The sequence below is a fragment of the Thunnus maccoyii genome, chromosome 8 (genome assembly GCF_910596095.1).
Source record: "Thunnus maccoyii chromosome 8, fThuMac1.1, whole genome shotgun sequence".
Classification (NCBI taxonomy): Eukaryota; Metazoa; Chordata; class Actinopteri; order Scombriformes; family Scombridae; genus Thunnus; species Thunnus maccoyii.
This window is the reverse complement of record NC_056540.1, coordinates 23451721-23474112: the sequence shown is the minus strand read 5'-3', so window position 1 is coordinate 23474112 and position 22392 is coordinate 23451721. Positions and strand designations below refer to the sequence as shown.

Genomic DNA, 22392 nt, shown 5'->3' with positions numbered 1-22392 from the left:
ATTATGGTCGTTTTTTAAAGTCTGTATCTTGCAAGTCCCCCAATTTTATGTAAGTGCAAAACTAAATCCCTGGAGTGCCTCGTTAAGGTTCAGTGTGCTACGAGTACAGAGCCAAAACAACAAAAACTGATATCCCAATACATTCTCACTGCACTGTCTTATTATTTTGAACCCAATCTAGTCTGTGGATATTTGGTGGTGTTTGTCAGTCCTGTTCTCAACTGTCCTAAAGTTTTTGCTGTAGCTTTCTTATTCAGTTCAAGTCTAGTTCAGATTTTCACGACACCTCAGTCGGGTCACATGTGCAAAAACAGGGCTGAAGGGAAAACTTCATGATAGGGCTTAAAGGATAGGTTAGCAATTTTTTAAAATTCTGTCTTAAAGCAATAGTCAGTTGCCCATATTAACACTGAAACAAGTTTTGCTTGCTGTAATCATCCCTCCTGTTCATACTGACCATTAAAAAGATCCCTTCACAATGCACTTACAATGTAAGTGATGGGGGACAAGACCCACAACGTATTGCAGGAATTATTCCAGCAAGCAAAACCTGTTTCAATGTTCATTTGGGCGTCTGACTATTGTTTTAAGACAGACATGAAAGATTGTGAACCCTTCCTATCCTTTAAGGCCTTGAGAACAGCATTATGAAACACTGTGAAATATGATCTAATTACATATTCAGCGTCTCGCTGTGTATGGTAATTTTACATAATAATGAAGATTTTCTAGATGTTATTGTGTCTCACCACTTATACACACATATGACCTGCATTCTCACCAGCCAATTCTAGATATTAAGGTTGGAACCACTGCTTCGTGATATGTACAACTATATGAGTTTCATCCATATTTATTCTAAAAAGAAAATATGGTAATATAGAAAAATAATGTAGATGAATGTCAGTATTTTGTATTTGAATACATGTCGTAGTGAGTGTAACAGGACATAAGGCAGCTCACATGCCTTTTGTTTAGCAGCACCCCCATAATTTCACCCATTTTATTTCAATCTCTGCAGCAATTAATTGCGCTTTGTAGTTCTTGTATGTTTTTAATTACTCCAGCTCTGCAGATAAATTTTAGATGTATCATTTGATCTTTTTTTTTTCTAAGATAAACTTCTGCTACTCCAGATATCATTCAGCTGGTTACCAAGTCGAGGCAGTTTTATTGCACCAGTCATAATAAAAGGAAATCTATGCAGGATTTTAGTTTTAGAGTTTATAATTTGATTGTTTTTCAGTCATTACATGGTTGATTACAAAGTTGCAACCAGAATTTTGAATTTCAGCATAACATGAGGATTTTTAAATGCTGTTTTATTCTTGACAAATCAAATTCCAGAAGAAATGTGTTTGTAATTTTTGTCTCTGATATCTTCAAGTTTAAAGATATTAAATATTAACACAGAATATCATCTATCAGTGTATTCACTTTGAAAATAGCTGTTATCAACCTCAAAACTAATTCTGGTGGAACGCTGATACTAATCAAGGTTTGCTTTTGTTTCCAATAATAACAATATTATATTCTTAATGTTTTTTTTAAAATTACAATCTTTTGGTCAGAGTTCATCCGGATGCACTGTGCCTCAAACCCAGACTGGTGGATGCCCTCAGAGGAGCAGATCAACAAAGTTTTCAGCGACGCCGTCGGTCACGCTCGCCAGGGCCGAGCGGTCGGTACTTTCCTGGGCAGCAGCGGCAGCGGCAGCAGCACCAGCAGCCTCTATATGGACGGATTTGATGGACACCTGTCACAGGACGAACTGTATTTAAAAGGCTGTCAGAACGGCCAATCGGATTGAAGTTAAAGCAGAAGCTGGAGTCAAATGCCTGAAATGTAGCTGTACAACAACATATCCCAAAACACTGACCTTATCCTGTCACTTTACACAGTGAAGAAAAACATTCCAGAAGAGGTTTATCACAGATTATAAATACAGTCCTCTTTTCCAATAGTTTTTTAGCCTTTTTGCCATTTTTATACCTACAATTTTATTTAGTCAAAATTTGACTCTTAAAGGGTGTTTTCAATTTTACACAAAATTTGAGTCTTCCATTTGCTACTTTTTCTATAGTTTAATGTTTTTTGTTTGTTTTGTTTTGTTTTTTTAGAATCGAGTCATTATAGAGAAGTTATGTGTCATCAGGAAGCTCTTTGTGTTAATATAGCCCAGGTTAAAACAACATTTCTGTAGCAGAGACTTACTGTATATCCATCGTTGACATTACACCCACCATCACCTCCATCATAGAAAGTGGCATTTATATTTTGCATCACTGGCGATTATGACGAAGCACCTTTAATTGTCGCCCTCTACAGGAGTGCCTCTGAGAAAGGTTTGTAGAGCAAACGAGTCATGTTTTGTTATCTGTAGTCTTGCACTTTTGCATCCCTGTTTTTACTTCATTTGAACCAATTTTGATGAGTTTCATCTCTCAGAAAGATAAGTGCATTTTAAAAACAAGTCTTTCCAGCGTGTAGCAACTGCGCTTCCCTGTAAAACTCATCAGGTTGAACGTTTTGGTCAATGCTGATCCGTCCATCTTGTTTTGAACCTCTTACAGCACAAAAACTGTGTGTCATATTGCAGAATATGCGTAAAATATGGCACACTGACGTCCTTAATGTTATATTAACAACATCTTAAAATTACTTATTTGCTTTCTGGTGCAATTTCAACCAAAGGTTTTTTTTTTCTCTCTGATACTTCTATTTTAGATTTTCACAGTTTGATAATTAACCTTCAAAAAAAATCTTCAAATCTGCAAACGTTACATGAGGTCTCCTAAATTTGATTTAAATATGAATGTGATTTGTTCCATATAATGAAGGTTCTATATTCTCATAGTAGAACACAGATTTGGAGAAAAAACAGGAACACTAACAAACAAATAGACTGTTTTATCTTAATGTCTGCCTTTTCTTTTATAAAATCAGCTTTTTGCCTTGTCATAGATTTCATTCATCCTAAGCAAAAAGTCTTGTTGGAATAAAACTGCAATCTCTGTCTATCTAGCTGAATTTACTGTATTTTACAAACTCAGTGGGGCTATCATTGCAGGACTCTGAGAAGACTTTTTGACTCGGGATGGATGGACATTTAAGGCAGCTGCCATATAATAATGCCTTAAATTTGACTGAAGACCTCCACAGTGTAAAGTGTTAGAAGTGTTGTGTGTTAGAAGTCATGTTACCACAATGCGGGTTGTTTTTTGTCTCAACCTCAAGTTACAAAGCTGAAGTTTTTTTCCCCATATTTACAGAAAACATCCACTTCTAGAAAATTAGTACCAACTGGAAGAACTTCTTTCTTTCTTACGTGCACTTTTAAATGTCTTATTGTGGACGAAGCAGTCCTTCAGTGAGAACATCATTCATCCATTTTTATTTGATGACTTTGTATTTATTTCACTTGGCACTTAAAAAAAACCACTTCATGACACTGTTTTCTACGTTTGAATGTACCAGATTTTTTAGGGTCAGTTGCCACGTCAACAGTGCTGTGTAAATGTGTAATATAAAGTACAGTATTGTGTGAGGTGTTCTTGAAATACCGCGTCTCTCTTAAGAAGCCAAGTAGAAAAGTGCCACAGAAACCTTAAGCAGTCGGATTCTGTCGTTGTGTACTGTTATGAGTGTGAGCGTTTATTTGTATTTACTCCTTTACCCTCAAAATGGCTGTTATCAACACTGTGAAACATCAGTCGGATTTTTACAAATCTAATAGTTTCTGTTGTTTTTTTAATTTATAATAAAGTAAAGCACTGAAGCTGAATCTGAATCTATCTATTCTACATATGTGTTCTCAAACATGACATTATTTCATTGTTTTAGCTGTTTTAAAGAGGTAAGAATCAGCAGAATAAAGGGAGGTGAAGTTTGCATTTTCTTTTTGTCATATAAAAATAGTCTCCAGATAATGATGCCTTTACTTACACTGCTCTGACTAGATCTATAACTAATTTAAATAGCAACCCATTTTAAATCTGTCTTAATTATTAATTGACATTACATAAATTAGTCATGATTTTCCTGTTCATCTGCAAAGTAATAAGAAGATAGAGCTTTCAAATAAGTGTAGTAATGCAAAAAGATACAATAATTGCTACTTAAGAGGGGTGAAGTAGAAGTATAACGTTGCACAAAAGGGAAGCACTCAAGTAAAGTACCTTAAAACTGTACTTGGTGAGATTCCACCACTGGATCTGATCCATAGTTATTCTAAATATGCATAGCATCTCACAAACTCCGGTGATGCTGCATAAAAACTAAATTTCTGTCCTTAAGACCATGAGGAAGGTCTTTATCAGACAGAGAGTGACCCCTCCCTTCAACAAATACCTCTTACAGTAAGATTATCATAAATCAAATTGTTTCTTCCTGCAATAAAATTATAATTTATTGTGTAAAGTAGAGCTGTAGTGATGGTAGATTGACAGAAAATGAGTCAGCAACTATTTTGATAATAGAATAATCATTTTTGATCATTTTCAAAGGAAATATTTGCTGGTTGCAGCTTCACAAATGTGAGATTTTAAGCTTTTTTTTGTCATACATGATAGTTTACTGAATATCTTTGGATTTTGGACAAAACATGACATTTGAAGACATCACCTGACAGGCATTGTCACTATTTTCAGACTTTTTATGGATAAAATGATTAATTGAGAAAATAATTGTCAGATTTATCAATAATGAAAACAATCATTAGTTGCAGCTTTAGTGTAAACTAAAGACTAGCTCATAATTAAAAGGTTACTCTGATCACATAGTATTGCACATACAGTTGGGGGACTCAAGTAGCTACCGATATATTCTGACTTTCAGTCCCAAATATGTGTTGAAATCTCTTTATGTTGGATCCTACACTTCCCATAATGCAACCTGATAGCTTCTTTTTGCCTTTTAGACTCTGCTAAATATCCATGGCTTTCAAACTCCTTTGTAACGCAGGCTTTCTGTTAGAAATTGGTGGTTTCCAACCTAAGATTATGCAAGTGACGGTGCTTGAGTAATTTTCTCAAACCTGACAGGACTCCACAGAGACACAAAAGACATTATATGACTAGTAGCTTGACTGTGACATGTACAATTGTTGGAATGCCCCTTTAAGACGTGAAACTACCAAAATTTTCACCACTTTCAAATTTCACCACTGTGGCTGCGTCCATGTTAAACCAAGACAGCAGACATGGGAATCAGCTGGTGGCTGATGGAATAACAGGATGGGTGTATTCCAGAAAGCAGGTTTAGTGAAAACTCTGAGTTTGTTAATCCTGAGATGAGAGAAACTCTGAGTTTTCAGTTTCAGAAATAGTTAACTTAAAAGGTATACTATGCAGGATTTCCCTAAAAAAAATGTATAGACTTATACAAACATAATCCCTCTCAATCATCACTTATGACCCACTAGAAGTGTGCGGAGGTATTTGTATGTCTTCTGCCTTTATTTTCTTATTTTCTTTCTTTTGTTTCTGGGCGTCAGGCTTTGGACAGTGGGTGTGTAGCCTCCAGCCAATAACAGTGTGCAGGGTGTGAGGTCGGGACTCGTCGCTGTCTCCGTGTCTCTCCTCTGATCCTCTCTGCTCTCTGTGTCATGGATGTATAAAGAGCTGCAGGTCTGTGTGTCTGCTTGACTGAGGGCGGGGCTGAGCTACACACATGCACACAGAGCAGAGAGGCCACAACCCATAAATCCTGCATACTATACCTTTAGTCAGTCCAAATCAAAGCGCCTATCTTAGTGCATTCATTAGTGGAGGTTAACTGTATGTCAGAATCAAAATCCTGGTTGGATATTAGTTATTAGTTAGATATTAGTTACTTTCTAAAGTTACTGCTTTTATGCACATCAGTCATTTCTTTGAACAGCGGGTTTTTGCTGCATTCAAATATTATACAGCGTGAATTCACCCTCAGCTCAGAATAAAACCGTTGCATGTTCTTTTATAACACTGTGACTCTGTGCACACAAGACAGCTGTCAGTTTGTTAGAGCAGCTCCTGCACCGAAGCGTTTATTGCACATAATGTGTAATCTCAGTTTAAATTTAAAACATCGGTATGAAGCTTTAGACACGTACGATCATTGAATAATTGTCTCGATCACTCATGATGGGATTGGTCGCACTGATGGAACATAATTCCTATAATGAGAAAAGAGATGACTGGTTGCTCTGTACAATCAAATGTAGATCAAAATGTGTCAGGTGGAAAAAAACAGAGTGCTTCGATCAAGAAAGGCAATCCAGGTACTCCAAATATAGGACAATGTAACAGCGAGGAAGGAAATACTAAAAAGCCTTTATTGTAATGGTCAAATCATTAAAAAACCAACATGTTTTGACCACTGCAGGTCTTCATCAGGGCTTTAAAACAGACAATGCTGGTGTGGCATCACCTAGGCATATATAGTAGCAACAGCCAATGGGAAGCAATCACATGACCCAGAGAATAACATGACAAATTGAAAATAATGAAAAGATGAAAAAACACAAGATAAGATTACACAGAAATATATGGATGTACATTATAAATGGAAAGTGCCCATAAATAGGTTTATAGGTAATTTCTAAGTCAAATGTATGTTGTTTTAAATTTTGAGTGCCTGGATCACCTTTCTTGTTTGAATAATTCTTATAACATTGGAGATTATATGTTAATATATGTTAATATTTCTGACTGAGCAGGATCGTGATGCGGCTGCAGAATGTAGTTTGAAACTGAATTTTTAAAATAGGGTGCACAGTCTTAACAGGTCTTAACAGTGACAATGTTTAAATTTACTACATTTGTTGAAATAGCTGAAATAAAGTCACTGAATGCTGTTGAGCCAAAATACAAATACTTTAAAATCTACTGTATTTTACCCTTACAGACTGTGTCTCTCTGTCTTTGATCTATATATTTTTTAAATCTTCAACTATATTTTTCAACTTAACTGTGTTAACTTACACTTTTCTTTGCTCTGATAAAGAAAATGTGCACTGTTAACACACATGCATTAATATCTCTACGTCCACTGGATTCAAATGGAGGCTCTGTCTTTTATTTACCTGTTGCCATGGTGACCCGTACTATCGGAGCTCCATTGATGATGGCTGCTCTCATTCACCACGTACAGTCAATGGCTTCACTCAGAGTTGATTGAACAAACTCTGATCAGCTTTTCTGAAACAGAAAACTCAGAGTTCAGAGTTTAGGCTCAGAGTCTGTGAAACCTACTTTCTGAAATAAACATCTGGGAGTCTTCAATATTTGTTTGTCATACAGTTTGTTGTTTTGCTCTGTTTTGTGCAGATTTCCATCATACTGAATTTCTGCTGAATTCCACTAGATGGCGTCGCACTTGCAAGGATGACAGTAGTTTGCTGTAGTCCATCCGTAGAAGCTCATTTCAAGACAATATCAATAAAAATAAACGACTGTACTGTAAATATGAGCTGTTATGCACAAGCCTGCCCACCAAAAAGTGTAACACACTCATATGTTCATGAATAAAACTCTTGAGTGGTCATCCTTAAGAGCCAATTAACCATTCAAATTCAATTATCTTCTTGCATTTTTCATTTTTCAATTAACGTTAATATAGTTCAATTAATTTGCCTAATTTGTCCTTGCCATTATTTCAAATGGTTTCTTTACATTTTTCTTTAACCATCACTGCACGTTGAAATGCTTTAAGAATTGCAGATGGTTGAAAACACTGTAGTCAATTAAATCAAAGAATTTTAGGATGACTTGGTAAATATTTACTTTTCACGGAGGGTTACGCCCAGAAACTTCTCTAACCGCATCTTCCTCTGTTCAGACAAAGACGAGTTGTGCTTTTCTTCGTGTCTGTGTTCAGTTCAGCCTTTCAGCGGCGTGCGTGTCGGTAAAATAGACCGTCTGATCTGTTTGTTGGGTGTTTCTCTTTAATTCTGCGGCATCTCTCTCGCTGTATGCGGGCCTGGTGCTGTGGAGGAGGGCGGGCCGTGAGCACAATGAGCACATTTCGGACTGTAAACTACTGATGCGACGTATGCGCAGGATGGACTTGGGATGATTTCTGCACGCAGCTGGCCTAACTTGGTTTGCATTGATTGGATTTGGGAATGGCATGCAGAGCTTCAAGTTCAACATAGGCCCGGTGTGCTGCCTGGAAACTGACCTCGGGTAAACCCCTCAGAGGCTCGGCGGACTTTGGAGATATTCTGCAGAGGTATTTTTTTTTGCGCAGCGCGGGGAGTCTGGCGCAACGTGAAGGGGATGATCCCCCCCCCCCCCCCCTCCAATCAACTGATGAGACACGCGACTGAGTGAAGCCACGATTATTAAGGGACACACAGATAACTACTGCGCCCCCCGTCTCGCGGTGCAAGATGATGTCACTGATAGATCTGGACGATGATCAGCGATGGGTGCCCACTCACGTCAATGTCACCGTCCTCCGCGCGAGAGGACTGCGAACCAAGGGCAAGCACGGCAGCCGCTACCTCTACACCATCATCCAGGTGGGGAAGGAGAAGTACACCACCGGGCTGGTGGAGAAGGCGGCGGTGCCGGAGTGGAACGAGGAGTGCTGCTTCGAGCTGCTCCCCGGCATCCTGGAGGACGGCGGACGGAGCGCCCATCCCCCGGGGAGCGGAGATCTGGTCCTTACGGTTATGCACCGGGTGCTCATAGGACTTGACGTGTTTCTCGGTCAAACCATCATCCCTCTTGATAAGATATTTCATGACGGAATGTGTCCAAGAGACGAGTAGGTTGTGTTTGGAGTTTTTTTTTTTACGCAGCCTGCATGACACATGACAGTATATGAAGGGAAGTGATCACATATGAGAAGTAATGTGTCATCCTTTATGTCAGACTTTGGTTAAGTCATGAACAGTAGCCTACTGGAGAAGGGTAGTTAACTTTTCCAGCAGCTTTTCTTAATTCAAATAATGTAAATTCATTGAATATTTTGGGGATAGTTTTCTCACCTTTTCTATCTCATGCACCTGGCTTTGTTTTGACACTTCCCCCTGACTCTCAACCATGTGCTGTAGCTATCTCCACTCCAAAACACCAACAGCTGATCTCATTGATCAGCAGATCAACCCCAACAAGAGGACGGACACATCAGAGTTGATCAGTGACATCAGCTGTTGTTCTGTTTTGCAGGATGACACAGGGTTTATAAAACTGCCACTACTTGAACTCTAAATGCATATGGGGTCATAAAATTCTGGCCCTCTGAGTAGATATCCATTAGTAGGTTACTTCAGCAGCACATCCCACAATGCACTGCAAAGCAACAAGATGAGATGCAGTTTCAACTGTGGGACAAGTAGGCTAATGATTTTTAGCTAAAAAAAACCTTAGTCCTTATGCACAATGCACATTCTCCTCAAATACTTTTTTATATTTTGAAATACTCACTATATAACACACTCTTGGCCCCTTAGCACTGACCTAATTGTGTGTTTATTTGATGTTTGCTTATAGAACGTGGATGAAACAACAGGACATTGTGTCATTCTTTATCCATCTTGTGGTCAATCTAGTATCCAGTGGTGGCTTTTAGAAACGTGTATATCTGCCAAATTGAAATAGAAACCTCTACTTCCATGCTCAGATATAAATATTGCATTGGATGTGGTCCATTAACTCCACTTTTGAAAATTGCAGGGAGGTAAAAAAAATAACAAAATAAGTGTTGGTCACCCAAGGCCAGAATTTCTCAAAATAAAAACAAACATTTCTAGTAACTCATGAAATTATTGTAATAGATGGTGAGCCAGTGCACTATAGTGTGGTAGTTGCACCACTGATGAACCGTGACTGAAAATGTGTAGTTTAGTGTTTACTGTGTGGTTTAAGTTTGCCATAGTAAGTAAGAATGTGACTGTTACACACAAACACACATATACAAAGTGATTCAGAGGTAAAATTGACGCAATACAAAAAGTCTTCACCTCACACAATCTAGTTATCAGTGATATAAGACAAAGATTTGGATTGTGGGAATTGAAGTCCTACATTGAGTTTGACACTGGACAGACAGAGTTCACCACCTTTCCTATACAGTACATTTGAGTTATGGTTTCTCTATAAAAGTTCCCCAACTTTACCCTGCTGGCACAGCTGAACCTCAGTCGCTAAAAATGAAAGAACCACAGTGGTTCTGGAAAAGGAATGATAAACTGAAGCCAAGTGAAAGAGGAAAGAGACAAGGTAGAAAGTGTCAATAGCTATTTTTGGACCTCTACACTATATAGTTGTTGATATATTTGGTGAAAGGTGCAACATTATTCAGTGAAACTGCTCACTTGTTTGTGTTATTATCATTCACTCTGACTGCCCTAGTTGCTATAAGTTGACAAGTTGTCATTTGAACAACAAACTAAAACACAAGCATTCAGATTAGTCATTACATGTGTTTTATTTAGAGAACTGAATGGATGCAACTCATGAAACAAATTCAGGATCTCTAGTTGTGACTGAGCTACATACTATAAGAATAAGTTGGACAGGGCATCTTGAAAATCTGGCTTTGACTGTTATCTAATTTGCCTGATCATGAGACTTTGAAGCACTCAGTGACCGTATGCCACAGGTGATGTAACAGCTCACCAATAATATGCGAGACATTTCCACCATGAGCAGAATAGAGTAAAGCAATATGGCACATCTGGCTTTAATTGTGGCCTCTCCGCCCTCTCTCCTCTCTCTACGCTCAGTGAAACTCACACTGAATTCCTGCTGTTAGTTTTGGCTCAACAACATTTTCTCCAGTCGACTCCAAAGACTTAGGTGGCAGGAACAGAGAGAGGATTTCATTGGTTGACTCCTCATATTGTCCATGTCCTACAAACGCCAGGTGTATGTGGGTGGACCTCCAGGAATTTGTGTTGTGATTTCCTGCTCTGGGACTTGTAAAACAGTTTGTTGTCAAAGACAGTGGTCCAATTTTGAACACAACCCCCCGAGCAGTAGTTCCAGATTATGTAATATGTGGAAAGCATTGCCAAAAGGAAATCAATGTTTTTTGTTGTTCATTTTGTCCCAGCGAATGGCCTGATAACACATGTAACTTTTGCTGTAAGCGTTAAAAAGATAGCATTACACATAAGATATTCTGGTAAAGTCATGTTTATATGTTACTGTATTTATTTCAGGCTGTACTATAAGATTAATTGTCACCGTGTGGATGTTAACTGTCCCTTTTCTTTTATTGTTTCTAGATGGTTCAAGCTAAACTCTAAAGCAGGAAGAAAGGAAAAGGAACGTGGTGAACTTCAGGTGACCGTCCAGTTCACACGCAACAACATGACAGCCAGTATGTTCGACCTCACCATGAAGGACAAACCGCGCTCTGCTTTTGGCAAGCTCAAGGATCGTGTCACAGGGAGGAAGAGGGGGGATTTGGAGTCTTCCTCGGCCATTGTGCCCGGTCGCTATGCCGCCCTGTCGGGATCCCTCGGGCAGCCGTTTGGAGAGGAGAGCGCAGGGGTGGTAGAGTCACGAGATGTGGAGATAGCAGAGGAGAAGAAGAGTAAGGTGAAAGATTTTTTCAAAGGAAGGCTACGCAAGTCGTCTGACACCAGGTCATGCTCATCGCTGGCTTCAGAGAGCAGTGTCTCCTCCATTGCCAGTGATAACCCCGGCCCTCCACCCAGTCTGCTATCAGATCCTCCTAGCTCCCCCATCTACACAAGCAAAGTGAGAGTGGACACCCACTATGGAGAGGCAGATTTGGCTAAAAAAGGTAGGCGTTGAAATCATTCAAGTGCATGAACATGGAAGCTGGTGACTATTAATAAGTCAAGTTATACCACAGTGTTCTACAGTGGAGATGGGTCTCCTCGCTGGAAATAAATCTCACCTCCTCTGTAAAAATTAAAATTAGAATTAAAGAATCAACCTTTGGGGTACAGTATATAAGCAGAAGTACTTTTTCACACATCAAATTCCATATTTTTAATGAGTGTGGCTGCTCTTTACACTCTTATCTAGATCGAAATTGATCACAAGACGAGATTAGGAAACCCTGACGAAATGTTATCGTTCCCTCTGTAGTCAGCACAGATGAGAATCCAACCAAGACTTGAGTATAGGGTTGATATTAATATCAGTGTTTGAGTTATGCTAACAGTATATTAGCTGGCACATTTGCTTTTTAATGTAAACACATACAAAACATTTTTGATAAGGATCCATTAAATTTCATAATTAAAGGCCTTGAAAAAATATTTACTCCATGAGCTTCTTACTGCGAGTGATGGGAATCTACATGAACACAAAAATGTGTCTACCGTGAACATATCTTTGGCATTTCTGTACTGCAATATGTTACTTATCTGTCAACATATATGGCAATACCAGTAAATGTGCAAGAAGCTAAAATTGGTTGATAACATAAGCCATGCATGTATCAGCAAGTTGGTGAACAAGATGTTTTAAGGCAGAAGTTTGAAAGAAAACTGCAAGGTATTGAGTATCATCCTTCTCAAACAGTGTATAGATTTAATACCTTTTCTCAGATTTACCTGTGTTCAGAATATAAACATGCAGTGTGTTATCTTGTTCTTCATAACCCATTTCTTCCCTCCAACAGTGCTCACCAGCCAGCACACCACAAAGGTTCTGACACACAAGCGAGCCTTCAGCGATGAAGCTAGCAAGATCACAACAGCCTTCCCTCGAGCAAATATTACAGTGGAGTCTCTTAAGGGTCAGACCATGACTCAGTCCAAGTCTTCCTTGTGTATAAATGGAAGTCACGTCTATGACTCCGAGCCATCAACTCCAAGGAGCTCAAGCACCCTCCCGTCCAAGCTGGTCCTGCTGGAGAAATGCTCCCCGCTCTCTCGTTCTCTGCAGAACCTCACCAAGCGAAGTGAAGAGAAAGCTTCCTTCGCAGAGGGTCGACGCTGGTCCTTTGACAAGATGAAGAAAGATGAAAAGGAGGAGGAAAAGGATGCTCAGGTGTCATCTTCCCCAATTCAGGAAGGTCAGACAGGGGGTCACCCTGTGCAGGCAGCGATGCCGATCCTCTCCTCTGCTGCCGATTCATCTGACAAAGGGAGGAAGCTAAGAAAGACGTTATTCTCTGGAGGGAGGAGTGATTCTCTCCCGGCTAAGTCGGAACTCACCCAGGCTGGTGCGACATCTGAAGGAAGGCTCAGAGGCTGGTTTGGCTCCGGTGACTCCCAGAACAAACCAAGGTGAGTCAGGATCATTTACAGGCTGGCCTCCGGGCTCCACAGTGTTTGATGAATGAACCTCCTATCCAAGCACAACAACAGGCACATGGGAGGCCTGTATTCAGTTGGGTGTCCTGAGTTCAGTGTTTGCTCTGCTCCCTGCTCATCTGAAAATGGAATTGATTTAACTCATACTTTTCTCCATTTTACAACCATGCCGTATCATCATCTCATACTATGTTTTCCTCAAATAGCACTTCCACATTCCAATTTTATTTTTCAGTGTGTCTGTTTTTCCTATTAAAGATGCAATGTCACTGTGGTGTAGAAAAAATGTTTTAAGTGCTAAAGGATGTGATGAGAATCATTCCATGTTGATATGAGCTCACCCAACAGAATAACTGCAGATGGTCTTGAATGGCTACAATGCATTATTTATTTTCTGCTTGATTATTTTGCAAATGTGCTTTGCTTTTTTGATTTAATTTGTGTTACTGTTTCCATAATTCTCTCATTTGGCCAATTTTATATCTACTGATGTTTAAAGACTGACCTTAGGCAAGCAGAAATGTCCCACTTTGTTGTGGAATATCAACTAATATTTTGGTTGTCTTTTCTGTTTGTGTAAGAAAGATGTTCCCCGTTTGGTAACCTGGCACGCCATTAACTAAGAGGACTATTGTGCCCTATTTTCCTCCACAGGCTGGAAGTTTCTCCTAAGGTAGAAAGCAGCTCAGATGTATCCCCTCCCCTCCCTCCTCGCTCCCCTGTACCCCCTCAGTGTTCCTCTCCTTCTGCCTCCACCGGTCATGTCTCACCCAATGACGGGAATCACACTAATCCCATCACGCCCTCTTCCTCTCCCTCCTCAACACCCATCTCCCCCTCCAACCCTTTCCTCCCACGTTTGCAGCGAAACCCCTTTTTTGAGGAGCTCATAGCTGAAGAGTCGCAGAGGTCGCCTCCTTTTGCGCCTTGCTCCTCTTCTGGCTCATCCCCGTTTCATTACACTACTCTGCCCTCGCAACACTGCACTCCCAGCCCTGCTCACAATGTTAATGCTACGAATATGGCTTCCATAAAGCGGGAGCGCCCCAGGCCAGTAGCTAGGCAGATATCCCTCCCTGTGTTATTACCCAAAGAGGCACCACAGAACTCCCCCAACCACTCTGCTCCTCCCTCCATGTCGGAGAGTGCAGGCGAATGGGAGGACTCCTTTGATGCTTTTGCCTCTAGCAGACTCAACTCACCTAAAGGAAGTCTTTCTCAGAGGCAACAGAGAACGAGCCCAACGTCCCCCCATAGACATGGTTATCTTCCAGTTAACAACAACACCAATAATCACGCACAAGAGCTGCGAACATGTGAAGAGGAGCCTCCACCTTTGCCTCCAAGGAGACTTTTAAGGACTTCAGTGAATGAGATATACTCTGATGGTTGGCTGCATAGAGGTCAAGAGCTAGCTGTCCATAAAGAAGCCTGCCTCCTCTCACAGACCGGTGCAGCGTCATTACGTGGAAGAGAAGGAGAATGCAAAAGAAACACACCGAGTGTATCACCAGACCCTCACAATGGCAGCGAGACCTCTGATTCCCTCAGTGCTCAGTCTCAACCATACACAAACGTTACTTCACCGAGTTGTTTGTCCGAAGAAAAACTGAAAAAGTTCAAGTATGAACCTCTGGAAGATGAGACTGACTGCTGGGGAGGGATGCTGTTTGAGCAAGACTTATATGGGCGTATATGCAGAGGAAACTATGGACAGCCCAAAGTAAACAATCATCATTTATCATTGAACACTGAGGAGACTGCTGGGAATAAGACCGCATGTCAGAACTCAGGACCAAAAATGCTTCTTGATAGTGAGATGACTGTTGCTGACCTTTTGAAGATATCTGCTACTCCCCCTCAGTCAGGTATTACTGCCATTCCAGTAGAGGAGAAAGATTCCTCTACCATTAATCCAGCTGAAACCACATGCATAAACAATAACATGTCTTTCTCACTGACCTTAGGAGATCTGAACATGAATGTGAATCATTCCGATTTTGGTTTCATTGATTCTGATGGATCCACTCCATCAGAGGTAACTGATACTCTCAAAGGCCTCAACAGCTTAGTGACACAAGATTCACAGATAGCCGTTTCCCACCAGGAGATGGTGACCTCACCCGAGGATATGTTCACTTTAAAGGACACCTACATACCGGAGATGAACTCTTCCTTTGAAATAACTGCATCGTCCAATAAACTGTGCAAAGTCTCTCCAGTTTGCCAAAACAATTGCCAGGATTGTCGATGTGAGCTGGCATCGAATGGTAACTCCAGGGTAAGCAGCAGCGAGATTGCTGCTTTGTCGTCACAAAATCAAACATCTAATCCACCTGAAGATAAAACAAGAAATGTTGATGATTTTAAAAAGACAAAAAATGACTGCGATGATAACGGAAACCCACAAGCTAAGCTAGCCACACTTAACCAGGCAGAGTCATTTTCAGGGGTGGTTAGTGCACGTTTTAGACCAAAAGGAGTGTCCAGAGCAAACAGCAGTGGCAGTCTCACAAGCCAAAACAAAAGTGGAGACAGAGAGTTTGAACAGTTGTTGTCCCTTGTTCAAAATATTTCAGAAGCCAGTGAAGGACCATTGACTTATCAGCCCACTAAATCAGCTCTTTCTTCCTTACTGGCATTAGATAAACAGGCAGATTCTCTTGTAGACAGCACAGACAAAGATCAAAACTATCACAATGAGCTGAATACAATATCACAAATATGTTCAAAAGATGACACATCGTTACTTCTAGCGGAAGGAAAACCCTCTGCGATCAGTTTTGAAGACCTTCATGCAAAGGTAGCCCCGAACCTGAGAACCCCTTCAAAGTCAAAGATTGGGCAATCTTTGCAAGAGCCTGAACCCTCTTCTCCCATCCCCTCTGCACTGCCCCCGTCAGCTGATGCACAGGCTAAGCTCCACCCTACCCCTGTCTGTTGCCCCTCCATACATCCCTCAAGCATGGGGCCGCCCAGTGCTGGAGCCAGTACTTCTCTGGCCGTGGCCCCCTACACCTCCTCCTCTTCCTCCTACTCTACCACCTCCACCACTGACCAGCCCCTGGTCGATGCACGGCACTCACTTTTGCCTGAGGAGACACAGCCAGCTAGCAACCTGCCCCATCAGGAGAGCAGGTGAGAACCCTCACACTAGGATACGCACTAAACTCCTCTTTAGACATATGTAGGTACTAACAATCTGTAAAAACAGATTTCTACATACACTGCAAAACATGCAAATGGTATTTTTTGTTGTTGTTTTGGTTGCTCTGATACCTTTTTTACTGTTGGCCTGGCTTGTTTTGTGCTGAATGCATTCATGCCATCATAGGTTCTGTCTTTACATCCAAGGAAGTTGGATGATTCTTGCTGTGCACTGTTCTTGTCACATTTATGTTATTCATCTCATGTTTCAGTTCCTCGGTGGCTACTGTAATTTTATTTTTCGTCCACTTCGTTCTGCCTCTTTCGCGGCTGCTTTGACCACCTGCTACATCATGTCCAGACAGTCTGATATCTAGAAATAATAAGTGAAAGCTAACGGTCATTTCTCCCATAGGGGTTTATTATACTACTAGAAAATGTGATATTTTTTTTTTTCAGATCATGAGACAGCAATCTTGGTCAGAGGTTACGTCTAAGTCACTGTAATTGTAATTTTACACTTATGGCTTCCCAAGAATCCCAAGAAACAAGGGCAATAAAGGTCGACACCCGTACATATGATATATACTTAGGAAAAAGTAGAGAACATGCCAGGAATTATAGATATTTATTGTGTCACAGCTGTTCAGGACACCTAAAATTTCTAGTGGTGCACCTAAGTTTCACACACTAAAAATGACTGGGTTAAAATTTTACCCAGTTTGGGTCAATATAGAACCAACACAATATCCTGAAAGCCACTCAAGACAAGTGGTTGTTTTTGGGTTATTTTTTATTTTTATTTTACTGTAAGGTTATTTACCCAATAAAGCTTGTTATAATCTACTCTACTCTTTTTAAACTTACATATCACAGTTTGTTATTGATTGTTAATAACTTGTGTATCTTTTGAATGTTGTATGCACATCGTTTTGTATGAGAAACAGTAAGTTTGTGACTGTTTTTAGCTAAATCTTGTTGTGTGTAACACTGGGTCAAAATAACAGATTTCTACTGGGTAAATGTTGTATTGGTGCTATAATGACCCAAACTGGGTAAATTTAACCCAGTGACTTTTAGTGTGCATCACAGAAAGTAAATTATAAATGTATATGTTCAGGTATCCACCAACTATTTGTTACTATGATGTTTGTACATGTACAGGAGAGATGCAGGTTCATATTCAGAAACATGCTGTCAAACATTTGTTAGTTCAGAAACAAACAATCAAACAGACAGAAGGATCATAGAGTCACTGCTGCTCAGCCATTTAAATCTCCCATTTTTAGAACGTGCTAATAATAACATCTACAAGAAAACAATGCAAAGTGTTTTGTCAGGAACTCAGCTTTTCCTTCTGCTGTGATCACAGAGTAGCGTTAATTTGAATTCTGGTTTTTCTGTTTCTAAGCATTTCCCCCCTGTTGTTGTTGAGTATGTGTTCCCCCTCAACAGTATCACATCCCCCCGGAGCAAAGTGTCACTCAATTTGCATTTCCTATATGGCTTCAATTAACAGTAGATACTACTAGAGCTGCAACAATTAGTCAATGAATCGATTAGTCCATCGACAGAAAATCAAGGTGCAAATATTTTGATAAATGATACATAATTTTAGTCATTTTTCAAGCAAAAATTACAAAACTTATCTGGTTCCAGTTTCTCAAATGTGAAGATTTTCTGCTTTTCTTTGTCAAGTATGACAGTAAACTGAATATTTTTGTGTTTTGGACTGTTGGTTGGACAAAACAAGACATTTGACTACATCTCCTTGAGTTGTGGGAGATTATAACAGGCATTTTTCACTATTTTCTGACAATAGACTATATGATTGATTGATTAATCAAAAATAATCATTAGTTGCAGCCCTAATACAATTTAAATGACAAATTTTCTTCACTCTTTCTTTATGGAGTGGCAGGTCAGATTTTTTTCATGCTTTGATATTCTGAGAGTTTTTTGGGAAGTATGTGTGGAGGTCATTAATATCCGCTGAATGAAGTGAAATACAGTAACCAGCTATCATTTCACCATCTAGGATGCAGTGTGTTTCAGTTGGTAGGCAACAGTTTTGCACTTACTGTATAGTAAACATAGAGTATATCCGTGTTGAAGTGCTAGTGCTGACGTCTTTACTTTGCAGACCCCATCCAGTGAAGCCATTAACCTCAAGCCAATCAGAAAAGAAGGAGGGTCGTTCAGTTCTGGAGAAACTCAAGTCTACCATCCACCCTGGACGCATCGCCCACCAGGCTGTAGCTGAACCTGAGAAAAGTCAGGTACTGTGCAACAAAAACAAAACTAATAGTCCTTTATGAACCCTTTATAACCTTCCATACACAGTATAAATAACCTTTTTTCTTCACTGGGACATGACAGTTTGTTTATTCATTACAGAAACTTCAGGAGCTAAAACTATGACATACAATAAAGTGATGTATTTTCATGTTCTGTTTAAGTTAAGTTGTCACAGTAATCATATCACCACCATGGTGAGAGAGTCCACCAGAAAAAACAGTGACAGTGTGCAGCTGCTACTGTACCTACCAGCTCTCTGTTAGACTGAGGTTACTTCCAACACTGACGAGAGAAATACTGATCCCATTACTCCTCTCAAGTGTGACATAATTCTTTGGCCTGAATAAAGGTTTCTAGGTTGCGCCATCGTCAGTCGAACCTGAAAATGAACAGACGTGAAGTGTTATTGCCTTATTTGATACGTCTAACAATTATGTGGACTTTTTTTTCTATTACACATTTCTACAGTGGTTGTAAATCTGATGGGGAGGAAATACTTAGCAATCCAAGCATTTCTGGATTTTATGAATCATTTGCACCTGACAAAGATCCAGCGGGGAATCAAAATGTGTCTTTTTTTCATGCACATAAATATGTTTACATAAAAGAGTAATTAAACCTATTTTAGACAGACAAAAAGTAAATAAATAGATTAATAGATAGATGAAAGGAAGAAAATAGATATGATAATATTAAGAGAGCAAACTAAAACACTCAATCACTGCTAAAAAAAGGATGTAATAGGATGTCCTGAAATGTTGTGCTTTCATCAACAGATCATGAGCTTGCTTTTTCAAATAGTCTTTAAAAGGTTGCCAAATCAATTAAAACTTATTCATATTGCCAGTGAAAATTTGCTGCATCACATCCTTCAAAACTGGGCTAAATGGGTTTGTCTGTTTTCAGTTTAGTTGGATCAGTCCATGTGCTAACAATGTTGCAAAAGAGACTAAATGATATTGGTTGTTTTATAGCTCTGTGTTTGAAGTTTTAACACCAAAATCAGCCATGACTGAAAAATTGTCTCTTCATGGTTAAATAAAACTGGGGTAGATTAGAGCTGGTCTGCAGGCTACCATTAGTAAGTCACCTATCGGAAAACAGGATCGAAAAAATCACAATCAATCTCTATTACCACCATGTCATACTAAATCACAGAGAGCCATTAGGTCTGCAGACTATTTAATGCTTCCATGAGCATTTATTAACAGCAGCTGTGCACATGGTGTTACTGTAATAAATGCACTGCAGGAGCGTGAATGTTGTGATGACTTCATTGTTGCCTGTGACTCACTTTAATTTTACCACCTGCAACTGAAAATTGTTTTTTTTCTTCAGGGTGTCATAGTAAGCCATTTAATATCCGAGTAAGCTCGACATTTTAATCATATTTAGGAAATTAGATTAGTTGGATGAGGAGATTGATACCACTATTTGTTTGTTTTTATTTTCCCATTAAATTAAATATGAAGTCACAGCCAGGTGAGGGATAGTTTAGCTTATTTATTCATAAGGACAATGCACATTAATTAACATTTCTCTAGAGGTGCCAGTGTTAGCCAGCTGGCCAATTTTCAACTGCAGTCCTTTGGTGAGATGTTTAATGAAGTGATGGTTAAAGCATCTAGCTAGCCTGACTAGCCTGATGTTATGTCTTGTTCAATCCGTACTAAATCCGCAGTGTATTTTTGGACAGAGCCAGGCCAGCTGTTTCTCCCTGCTTTTAGCCTTTATGCTAACTTAAAGTCTCAAAAATATGTTTATCTTCTTGTTTCTACCATTGGATGGCTCATTGAAAATCTGATTTTAAGGTGTGGGAATCGTCGTCCAGTATTCAATTTACACAAGTGAGAGTTGGAAACATGAACCCTTCAGCGCACAAACACATGAAATGGACTTTACAGTGAAGTAGGAGACATCTTGTCTCTAGCAGGAAAACTTCTGAAATGAAATATATTAGCATATTCATAGCTTCTGGAATTTGTAATGAGAGGGAATGAGTAGATGTCATTTTTTAAGTGTGTTAATGTGCTAATTATACTTTTTTGTGGAAAAACCATATCACACACATTATTGTTCCAAGCAGAGTATTTTTATACATGTCTGGAGGGGATCTTTAAGCTAACTAGCTGCCAGCTTCAGCTCCATATTGAGGGGACAAATAAGAGAGCGGTGTCTACTGTAACTCTCTGCAAGAAAGTGAATAAGCGTAATTTAATTGTGACATTTACAGGCCAGTTTCACACACCTACATAGGGTTTCCTGCATATCGACACTGTTGCTATCCTCTCTGCTGCAGGAGGTGACAGTGGACCACTCTGCCCAGTACCAGCACCTGACCAACATGGAGCTGATCTCCCTGCTGCTGCAGCAGGAGATGGACATGCAGAAGCAGCAGGCGGCCTCCGAGCAGCAGGGGGCACAGCTGGGGAAATGTGAAGCCGAGCTGAAAAAGGTCAAGGCGCAAGTTCGAGACCTAGAGGACTACATTGATAATCTTTTGCTGCGGATCATGGAGCAGACACCCACGCTGCTTCAAGTGCGCTCTAGACATAAGTGACAACAGTACCAGGGTGTGTACGGTGTACTGCACATGATGTATGATCAGTGACCTCTAGTATAGTGTTTCCTCGATTAGTTGTAAATGTGAGCGTAGGTGATAAACAGGGTAATTATTTAAGATTGGGAATCACTCTAGAGGCAGGTGCAATAAAGTCAAACAAGTGCTCCACAAAACTGGATCTCACAACCATCCAGGTCTTCTCACTGCTAATACTGCCCTGTTGATGTATACACAAATTTACCCAACATGCATGCTGGTCCCAATTTGGCACGAATGAAAAACAACAAGAAGTACAAAGAGAGAAGCTTTCATCAAAGCAGATGCAAATGATTATTTTAGCTGTGCTTACTAGAATAATTTAAGATAGTCAGCTGCTGTCAATTTAAAATTTAAACTCATTGCTTTTTACATAAAATGCATAAAATAAAATAGAGACTAGAGAAAACACTTTTTTGGGAAGAACAGAAGAAGACATAAGATCGAAATGAGAAATAAGATCTCAAGTAACCTTTAAAATGCAACATTGGAATTAGAGCTGTTGAAGTGTAACAAACCAACATTTTTTCACAATATTTTCAAACGGTTTATCTCAAACAGCTCCATGAAATGTCAAGTGCACAAAGGTTAACTTGAGCTATTTTGAAAAAGTGTTTAAGAAATGCTACAAAATATAGCAACACGTCCTAAAATGCTGCTGTGCAATGTGAAAACTATAAAAAGAAGACGTTTCTGCATTAATGTTGCTGGATGATAAGCAAAAGAACAATATTCATGTCTCTGCCAGAAAAGATTTAAGAGGATGAAGACTTACTGTTTGCATTTTTTTTTTCTTTTCTTTTCTGTTTTGTTTTTATTTTTTATTTTACAAAATACTGCGTTCATTAAATGCTCTCTTCTAATTACAGGCTAAGCCAATGAGAATGTTTTAGTATATTTTTATGTTTTGTTGTCCGTTATGCAATGTTTTGTTGAAATAGCAACCTGCTACTGTAGGAATAAAGCCCTGATGCAGTAAATAAGACTATAATAAGTTATTTCTATAAAATACTTTTGTCATGATAATATATTCTCTAATGCCGCACTAGTACCACTGTAGCTACTTGCAATGCTTTACATGACCGCAGAACTGTACTGTAATAAAATAAAGTGCACATGA

The 22392-nt window shown here is 39.5% G+C and overlaps 2 protein-coding genes and 1 long non-coding RNA gene across 6 annotated transcripts in view; 2 read left to right on the top strand and 1 right to left on the bottom strand.

Annotated features, from left to right (window-relative positions):
• The window catches only part of LOC121901615 (BEN domain-containing protein 4), an 11985-nt gene extending 8201 nt beyond the window's left edge, over nucleotides 1-3784 (top strand). For both annotated transcript variants that reach the window (XM_042418476.1, XM_042418475.1), the window contains one exon: nucleotides 1572-3784. In XM_042418476.1, coding sequence (XP_042274410.1) covers nucleotides 1572-1810 — 239 coding nt within the window. In that variant the 3' untranslated portion in view covers nucleotides 1811-3784. The remainder of the gene's footprint in view (nucleotides 1-1571) is intronic.
• The window catches only part of LOC121901617, an 8217-nt gene extending 367 nt beyond the window's left edge, over nucleotides 1-7850 (bottom strand). Inside the window, exons 1-3 of one of the 2 annotated variants that reach the window (XR_006097336.1) lie at nucleotides 7764-7850; nucleotides 7064-7178; nucleotides 6053-6154 (exon numbers count right to left, since the gene is read on the bottom strand). This is a non-coding gene — a long non-coding RNA (uncharacterized LOC121901617). Of the gene's footprint in view, nucleotides 1-6052; nucleotides 6155-7063; nucleotides 7179-7763 lie in introns of those variants that run through there. The other variant, XR_006097335.1, reaches the window with a different exon arrangement.
• LOC121901614 (rab11 family-interacting protein 1) lies at nucleotides 7778-22392 on the top strand. Of its 2 annotated transcripts, XM_042418474.1 has the most exons (7): nucleotides 7778-8751; nucleotides 11219-11742; nucleotides 12592-13201; nucleotides 13883-15096; nucleotides 15196-16366; nucleotides 18519-18654; nucleotides 20973-22392. In XM_042418474.1, exons 1-7 carry the CDS (start codon nucleotides 8372-8374, stop codon nucleotides 21231-21233), a joined length of 4296 nt encoding a protein of 1431 aa, XP_042274408.1. In that variant the 5' UTR covers nucleotides 7778-8371; the 3' UTR covers nucleotides 21234-22392. The 2 variants fall into 2 exon arrangements, with proteins under 2 accessions (XP_042274408.1, XP_042274407.1); XM_042418473.1 differs by having other exon boundaries at nucleotides 13883-16366.